General features: G+C 37.2%; 1 protein-coding gene across 1 annotated transcript; it reads left to right on the plus strand.

Annotated features, from left to right (window-relative positions):
• Window positions 1-192: 192 nt before the first annotated feature.
• Window positions 193-5,199, plus strand: GYP8_3 (GTPase-activating protein gyp8; the record flags this gene model as incomplete). Its single annotated transcript, XM_064829667.1, has 1 exon — window positions 193-5,199. The coding sequence occupies one exon, from the start codon at window positions 193-195 to the stop codon at window positions 5,197-5,199; it is 5,007 nt and encodes a 1,668-aa protein (XP_064682169.1).
• Window positions 5,200-9,996: the final 4,797 nt, after the last annotated feature.

A 9,996-nucleotide genomic window follows, 5' to 3' on the forward strand; every position in this document is an offset into this window, starting at 1 on the left:
TCACTGGCAACTACTAAACTGCTGCCAGATAAGAGATATAAACCAAATAATATAAATAGAGACGTAGAATATACATTTTATTGCACATTATCCTAATTTCAAATAAAGAAGGATTTTAACAGTATTCTACCTGCTTTTTTAACCCCCTTTTTACTGCATTTTTTACTGTTACAATCAATCATTGATTTCGTTATGTCGTCTGTTCTGTCTGGTAACTCCCCACTGTCATCTCGTGCTGGCTCACCTAATCCCATGGAAGAGGACGTCATCATGGAGGATGGCAACGCATCCTTACCTGCCTCAGTTTCTGCAACAACTGAACGCCTCAATGAGATGGATCTCGCGGCTGACCCGCATACAAACCTCGTTGGCACCCCGTCTCCTGCGCCTACTATATCCACTAAAGGTGAAGAAATTGTCAACCCTGACGCTACCTCACCACAACCTGCTCCACCTGTTACGAAGCCGCCAACGTTGACTGAAGTTCTGAAGAAGGTTCTACTCCAAAAGGAAAATGCGCAAATAGCATACTTGAAAGCTCTGAGCCATTCCAATGTCAATGTTGATGAAGCCAACCTACTCCGTGAAAAAGTAAACAATTTAGACAAGCATGTCAAAACACTTACCGATGGTCTCAAGGCTGCTGCTGCTGCTACTGCTGCTGCCACCAAGGCTTCCGCTGCCGCTAACTCATCGTCCACTGGCTTAAAAATTTCCAAGAGAGATCTTCCCAAATTCCAACTGGAGGATAACAAAGCTAAACCATTTCCACATGAGGAGGCATATCGTTCTGTTGATCATTTCCTCTCAGAATTCGAAAAAATTGTGTATTCTTCTGGCCAAGACATCGAAACCGTATGGCGCAAGTACATTCCCCTCACGTTGTCGTATGAATTGGATGACTGGATGAAGACGGTGGTCATGAAGTGCAATGTCTGGCACGATGTCAAGTTGGTTTTCAGCAAGAAGTTTGGGACAGTAGTTTCAAGAATACATAAGCGTCGTGCTGTGATGAATATGGAAATTGGGTTCCATGAATCTGTCGATGAATATTCCAATCGTTTCTTCCGCACTGTTGGTGAGGCCGGCTATCATCGTGATGATTTGACAATTGGTGATGTCTTTTTGTTGTCTTTACCCGAGTCCTGGCAGCTGAACATTTGTACTGTGCTCCTTTCAAATACCAAGAGACAAGCCTGGACTACCACGGAAATTCACAATGCTGCCGTAGATCTTCTTGGTGAAAAGACTCCCCAATCATTGATGCTAGGAAAGGACACCAAGCGCAAGTTTGGCTCTGTTGAACCCCCTATTGTTGCTACCTCTGGCTCATCTGCCACCACATCTTCTGCTTTGCCAAAGGCAAGAATGCTTGGTGATCGAAATCTGCCCAATAGGGCTGCTACCAAGAACCCTAACCCTTGCCGCCATTGTGGTCGCCCCTGGAAGCATGGCCATACTTGTGAAGAATATCGAATGGCCAAACGCCAAAAGGGCGCTGGTGATGGAATCAACGTATTGTCCGTGTCTACTACTTCTGATACTAAAGAAGAAAATGAAACTGACGTGATGACCCAAGCTTTAAAAGAAGCATATGAAAACGAAATTTACAAATGTAAGTCTAAAAAGACAAACGAAAGCAAAAACAACATGAAACTAATCACGCCTCTTCTATTAAATGGTAGAAGAATCATCGGAAAAGTGGATCCCGGATCGGATATTAGTTTCATCAATAAAAGCATATTAAATAAATCGTTTTCAAACATACAAACGTATAAAACAAATGGCTTTCTCAATTTCTTGTCTGTAAATGATGATAACAAGAACAGTACGGTAACAAGAATTGGTAAAACTGAACCTATGGAAGTAACTTATACAAACAATATCAAATTCGCTCATGAATTCGAGGTCATTAAATTTAATGATGAGTTGTCTACTGAATTTGATGTGTTACTTGGTGTCGATATTCTACCCAAATTGAATATCTACCTGCAAGGAGTAGCATATAAATTTCCTGATTCAGAAAAGGACAAAGAAATGAAGCAGTTTGAGGATATAAATCACGATCAACAAAACAAATTCAATCCTGAAAAGGCTGATTATGGTACTCCAAGCGAAAGAAAAGAATTGCTAGCACAAATTCAATCAGCTTTGGACGAAAACAGGGCTATCCCAAGTGATGCAGCATGTACAATGCCAGAATCAGTTGTAAGAATCAAAATTTCGGATCCCAGTGATTGTTTCGTTCGACAATATCCATTAGCGGTAAATGCAAATGCAGAAATCAAATCACAGCTAGAAGAATGGCTAAAAGATGGCATTGTCGAGCGTACCAAACCTGATCCAACCTTTCACTCACCTTTATTGGCTGTACCTAAACGTGATCCACTCACCGGGAAAACTAGCAAGCTTCGAATCTGTTGCGATTTAAGAAGAATAAATGCTGCCATCTCGGATAAAGACTGTCATGAGAACTTTGCTGTACCAAAAATAGATGAAATCTTCAGCAAGGTTGTTGGTAACGCTAATGTCATAAGTGTTTTGGATCTAAAGCAAGCTTATTTTGCATTTCCTGTATCACCAGAATCAAGACGTTGCCTCATATTTAGTCATAACAATTTGACGTACCAATGGACCAGAGCCCCTTTTGGGTTAAAATTCCTTGTAAGCCAGTTTGTCTATACAATGAGCGTTTTATTCGATGGCATTGAACAAGAGTTGAAAGATGAAGTAAAGAAATTATACATAAAACAAAACAAAGACACCACTCAAATTGGCAATGAAATCCAAGCAGGAGTCTGCCACTACTTAGACGATATCGTGGTGTATGCTAGAAACGCAGAATTTAATGCACTAATGGTTAATTTAGTGGTAAGGAGATTGAGTAGAGTAAATCTACGTATCAATACAGATAAATGTTCATTCTTCCAAACAAGTGTCTATCTGCTTGGATTCATCATCAGTAAAGATACCACAAAAATTGATACAAAAAGACTATCAAACATTGAGTCATGGGAAATCCCAAAGACAACGAAACAGGTCCGTAGTCTTATGGGTATTATCAGCCATTTAAGAAACTACTGTCCAATGCTGTCTAAAATAGCTGCTCCTATTGACAGTCTACGAAATGAGAAAAAAATCACTGCAAAATGGACATCCTTACATACTGATAGACTCCAAAGAATCAAACAAATACTCATGTCTAGTCAAATCCTTTATGCACCTAATCCATCAAAGCCATACTTCATGCAAACTGATGCCAGCGTTCTGGGAATATCAGCCTGTCTATTCCAAAAGGATGAAATGGGACGCATTAAGCATATAGCATTCGCAAGCAGATCTTTGAATAGTGCAGAACGAAATTGGTCTACTAACCGAAGAGAAACTGCAGCCATTGTGTTTGGTTTTGAAAAATACAAAGCTTTATTATGGGGGCACAATGATATAACTGTTTTATGTGATCATTTGGCCCTAACGTATCTTTTTACATCATCAACACTGAACAGCACTCTTCAAGGGTATCTGGAAATTTTAGGAGAATACAATTTCTCAGTAGCTCACATCAAAGGAATGGAAAACATTCTTGCTGACCGACTATCGAGATTGTACCCTGCCATAACCGAAGATGAAGAGCTAGCTGATGAATATGAACAACAGATTAAGAAACTACACAAGCTAATCCTGCTACGAAGAACTACCGGGAACAAAATCGTTAAACAAAAGGAAGTTCATTCCAAAGACCCCAATCTAAATGTCCTAGCGATAAAGCTCAGTAGCAAAGAATTTAAACAAACCACAACTGATTATGTTTGTCCACCTCAACAAGATCGTAAAAAGATCATCCAAGATGCACATAAGGTAGGACATTTTGGGATTGCGGCTGTGGTTAAGCACATTCACACTTATCATGGTCTTCATTGGAACTCCATCTATAAGGACGCCAAAGAACTTTTGCTGTCTTGTAAGGAATGTCAATTGCATAATATTGCAAAGAAAGGATTCAACCCAGCAAGAAGTGTAGTGTCGTATGAACCATTTGATTTCATTAGCATGGATATGATTGGACCCTTACCAGTAACGGAAAGAGGCAATTGTTATATTCTTGTGGTTGTAGACATCTGTACCAAATACATCATTGCTCGTCCTACACCAAACAAACAAAGTGACACAATCGCTAACATCTTGGTCTCAATCTATGGAGATTATGGTTTAGCAGTGAATGTTACCTTATCTGATAATGGAAGAGAATTCAAATCTCAACTATCAGAATACATCTATAAATCATTAAACATTGGCATGATACAAAGCACTCCTTACTACGCACAGGGAAATGGTCATAGTGAAAATTCTGTGAAAACTGTAACTGCAACACTAAGGAAAATGTGTGGGAATGACACCAGAAACTGGGATAACCGTTTGCCTATTGTACAACTAGCTATAAACATGAAAGTCCGTGATCGCACAGCAAGCACCCCTTTCAGCTTGATGTTTGCAAGACAAGTAACATTGGACCCTAAGAAAATTAATAGAAATAACAGGAAAGCATTGACACTGGAAGAGCTACAAAAAAGAGCTGAAACCATGAATGACATTGTCTTTCCTGCTATACAACAACGAACTGATGAATTGGCTAAAATATATCGCGAGAAATTCAACAAGAAACACTACATAATCGAAGATATTCCAGCTGGTACACCTGTAATGGTACGTTACGCAGAAGGTCGATCGAATAAACTAGCCCCGCTATATTCAGGACCATATATTGTGGTGCGACGTACTCAAGCAGGAACGTATGTACTAAAAGATGATACTAGCGAATTGCTACATCGTGAATATACGCCCTCTGAATTAAAAGTTGTCTCATTAGACGAAACAGCATTGGAAGCGCAAGTATATGAGGTAGAAGAAATTCGTGATCATCGAGTGCTCCCCGATGGCACATACGAATATCTGACCAAATGGTGTGGTTACGGTGAAAGAGAGAATGACTGGCTTACCCCTGATCTATTCTCCACACCTACTCCTATTACCAATTACTGGAAGAAAATGAAAGAACTTGAAAGACGAGAGGCATCTAGAAAAGAAATCAATGATACTTCAATTAAGAATACTATCAACAAATCTAAGAAACGCCAAACAAAATTGCCTCAAACAAATACTCGCCGCCAAAAACGTGCAAGAAATACGAAATCTAAATAATATCCTACCTAAAATATCTCTTTAAATATATATATATATATATACATAATACATAATTTTTTCCTTTCCAATATCTCTGATTTCATTTCGAATTTAAGTCTTCTAAATTTGCTGCATACCGGGTCAACGCAAATCTTGTTTGCGTTTAGCGGGGAGGCATGAAGTGAACTAGACTAGATTCCCATCATAAACAAAACCCAAAATAAATGTCATCTCAATCAAACCATGCTACCATCAGCAGATAGGCATGCATAATAATAGTATTAGCATGATGATAGCAAGGGTTAAATGCTCTAAAATAAGAGATGACAGATACTAAAGTAAATGTCAAGGGTATTGTAATGTGTTGTAACATAAATATACCTAAAAAGGATACAGGCTCAACAATAAAGAGCTATTCTTTACGCATGATTCAAAAACCATATATTGAAATACCGTTCTTGATCCATCAGATCAACAACTAAATGACCCAACAAAAATATATAAAGTAATGGAATCACTGGCAACTACTAAACTGCTGCCAGATAAGAGATATAAACCAAATAATATAAATAGAGACGTAGAATATACATTTTATTGCACATTATCCTAATTTCAAATAAAGAAGGATTTTAACAGTATTCTACCTGCTTTTTTAACCCCCTTTTTACTGCAACCAGCACCATAGAAAAACCAAAGAATGAACAACACCAGAGACCGGACAAAGGCTAAAGAAGCAACCACCAGACATGATACACCAAAGAAGCAGACAACAAAGATAGCAGAGAAGTACTGGTAGCAGCACCTACATCAAACAGACAAAAAGAATCATCAAAACCTAATAAACAAATTCAGTTAGTGTTAATTCTACGCCTTTCAGTGCTCGTTATCGAATGGTACCTAATATATTCCACTTTAAAGAAGCAGTATAAAGTACTTCTATCAGTGCACGACAGTGTTATCAGTAGATAGAGTGTTATTATCAATCAAAGAGTTTCCAAAACCACCATGGTTCGATATTAAACGCGTTTTGCAAAAAAGGGAAAAAAAAGGTGATATGGAAGAATGAGAGGGCGCCCTATCCGACGTCACGGCCAGTAGATTTGGCCTCAGTCTTCTGCCGCGGCAGCCTTAATTGCGGTAATTTAATATGAATTTGTGCAGTGAGTATTTTCGTGTTCAAACTTGTCTTGATCTAACATCTTTTAAACGTTTTTGCCAAATTTGACTATAAAAACTCTCGTTATCACATCCGTCTTTCTAATATAACTTTACAGAACTAAAGAAGATGCATCGAATGGCGCTCATTACATTCAGCTTTCAGATCAAAAATAATGAGCAATTTGCAAAAATATGAAAACATGTTTTTTGCCAAAATGTCAAAATTTCACATAGGAAAATCTCATAGAAAGAGTTTCCAGTGTTGCATCCCGTATTTGCAATCAATTTGATCTTATATTTATTATAGAAAAAATCTTCATTTTTTGGGTGAAAAACGCGATCGTTTGATTTACAAGAATTTTCCCTTGCTAATACTCGTGAAAAAAACGATGATTTTCATAAATTTTCAATGAACCAAAAAATTTTGAAATGAAGCATCAGCAAGTAAAGCGTAGCCAAGGGAAGCCGTTTGGCACTATTCCAAGCGTCCAAAACGCTTTGTGGCATGAGTTATTCGAGTTGAAAAACGGCCACATTTGGACAAAATTTGACCTAAAAATAAGGCGTAGTAGGTTGTGTTGCTAAAGAAGTAAATAAATTAAAGCTCTGTCTGATATCTTTAATGTTCTGCATTGTACGAAACCCAACACCTCAGCGATCGACGCTTTTATTCTGGTTCTATGGCTCAGATCTCTCTTTTTGAAATGCGCAAAGACAGTAATGTTAAGCACAAAGAATAAAAGGATTATTATTTGTAGCTTATAAAAAATGTTCGATATTATAAAAACAAGAAAAGACTTATTTGAATAAGATCAGACACAAAAACTAAAGATTTATTGATGAAGACAAGAGTTATTCAATTTATACTAAGTTCTGAATGCCAAAGTAGCAATTTATCTTGTACAACGCTTATCACATCTGGTGAACCTCAGTATTTAGATAGCTGAGATGCACTTCACTTATCATAGCTTGTCCATGTTGTTGCACAACACAGACATATCTACCCATCAAGAATACCTTAATCTTTATAGACAGTTGTAGCCCTTCTGGCACAACAAGTAATTTCATAACTTGAGCGTCAATGATATTGTGCAAATTTGGATCTAATAACTTCCTTAGACTGAATGAGATGCTTATAAGGTTAGTTAGCAGGACGTTTTTGATGGCAGTTCACAACAGAGATGCCATATCTACCCGTGAAGCTAGACTTAAAATCTATCCACGATGCTGGACATTGTTTAGGATATAGATCATCTCTGAGAGGCAAATGTATTAGGCGTCGTTTATTACATAAGAGGATCTGAGAATGAGCTGAGATGCATAGTAGAAGTGAGAGGTCTTTATTCAAGCAGCACGAAGGAACATGAGTGGTGCCATCAAATGGCTAATCTATATCCTGGTTCCTAGAGAGTGGTAGCCTATGGCCTTTCGTCCCTGGAAGTGGGTTTCAATTCCGACAAATGTTCTTCCGTCAAAGCTATTAGGAAGAACATTCTATCCTGGATTATCTTTGTTGTTTATCCTTGACTGGTGGTTCATGAGTTCTGATGCAGCACATCCTCGTTACTGGTTCAAGGCTTATACAATTATCCCGCATTCAAGATCAAGGTCCTATTGCTGCGGCACTGTCAAATAACTATAAATACCTTTGATATCTACACTAGTTTTGATCCCTATTCAATCTTGGAATAACATAATAAATATATTCAGTTCTAATTGTATTTACTCTGTCTATATTTTGTTATTCTAAACAGACATTCTTCATAATTATTGAGAAATAGCTTAACTTGTTGTATCCAAAGATACAGTGTTAACAAATTAAGATAGATTTCAAAAAAAGAAGACTATAAAAAGTAACCAGATACGAAAACTAAAGATTTATTAATTAATTCAAACACATCCTATTTATAAGAGATCACTACTGATAAATCATCAATCTATCTTGTTGTTTCAACTGAGTCAATACATCTTATCATGTTTATCTAATATCAGTCAATTGAAGGATCCGATACGTTCGATCAGCCATGATGATACGATCTGTAGCCATCATTATCCTTTACTATCAGAGACCATCATAATCGATTATATGATTCACTTCTGTGTCGAACCTAATGTCCTAACGTAGACAGTGAGAAACAATGTAAATCATGGTCCGACTCCTCTGGCTGAGTTACTGAAAGTCCGCAACCGCTACAGACTCAACATAGCTGATAGCATCAGACAAACTAAGTCGGCGTCAACGCAATGTGGGGAACAAACAACAAAATTATATATTTAGATCGATTAAACAGATATTCATTGCAGTGAAATTAGGTTTAAATAGATTTCACAAAAAAATAAAGCAATAGTAAAATACAATAGAAATCAACTGTATTTTATTTGTGTATAAAATGAACTGAAGATCCTGGAATTGAGTAAAAAAAAAGAAGAGTATTTATACATTTGCATCTAGCTTGTAGGATTAGTGATGATAGAGAGCAATAGGTGCTGCTATTGCGATATCTGGCAAATGTTGTTGATGTTTGATTTAAAGTGGTAATCAATGCAAGAGCACTGGCCATAAGGGTCGATTTGAGTAACCCTGATGGGCTTGAGTGAGCTATCGTCATAGCATAATTTAATGTAACCTTGATAGTTTAAAGTGTGATGCATTCTATTGAAATATGGACTCCTTTATCTGCGATATTGTGCAACTACGGCAGCAGGGCATAGTTGTCATATTTGAATATGCTTGTTATTGATTTTGTGGAATTTGAGGCTTTATAGACTAAAATTCAGGGAAAAAAAAGAATAAAAAAACAGTAATGTCAACTTGATAAAGGTATATTTTATTATCAAACTGACAGGTGTAAAGTAAACTGAAGTCTCTCTACTGGCCAGGTAGATGATCCTTCTTATATACTATAACAATGGATAAAAGTTCTATTAATTAGATTAACAAATAAGTCAACTCAGATCAACTAATGTCTAATCATGCTAAAAGACAACTCCAGCAAGCTAATCATGATTTAGCTCTGTCTGGATGAATAATTAGACTCTCATCCGAAGTACCCTGATCTATCCTTTCCATAAGGATAATTAATATCGATCTAGTAGCATGTATCCGATAGGTACAGTCTTCTTAGTCTATATTAATAGTACATATCTGAGTGTATATCGCTAAGCATACATCTTTAGCATGTATCTGGAGATATGGCATGTCTATAGCATATCGTATGCATGTCTATAGCATGTCTCATATATAGTACAAGTCTGTAGTACATAAAGTATCTGTAGCTAGTATCACGGATATAAGCATGTGTCTTATAGCGTGGATCATGAAGTGCACATCTGAAGCAACATGCTCATATTGCATTAATCTTGGTGCCTATCCAGATATGGTAAACATCCGTAGTCAATGTCGGAATACAAGTATAAGTCTATAATGCCATCCATGTCCGTGGTGCCATCTATAGCCTATATCTTATATAGTATGAATCTTATAGTACTAGCGTATCTGAAGTCCATATCTTCTTGTAGTATAAATCGATATCGTACATCTAATCCAGTGTACATACAGTTTATATCTAAATCTGGTAACTGGATGAACTGTCGGAATGCAGATCATAGTGGATGTATTCCACAAATAGATTCATATCTGTATAATGTCATTGATGC

Source organism: Mucor velutinosus, assembly GCF_035048745.1.
Source record: "Mucor velutinosus strain NIH1002 chromosome Unknown tig00001564, whole genome shotgun sequence".
Classification (NCBI taxonomy): Eukaryota; Fungi; Mucoromycota; class Mucoromycetes; order Mucorales; family Mucoraceae; genus Mucor; species Mucor velutinosus.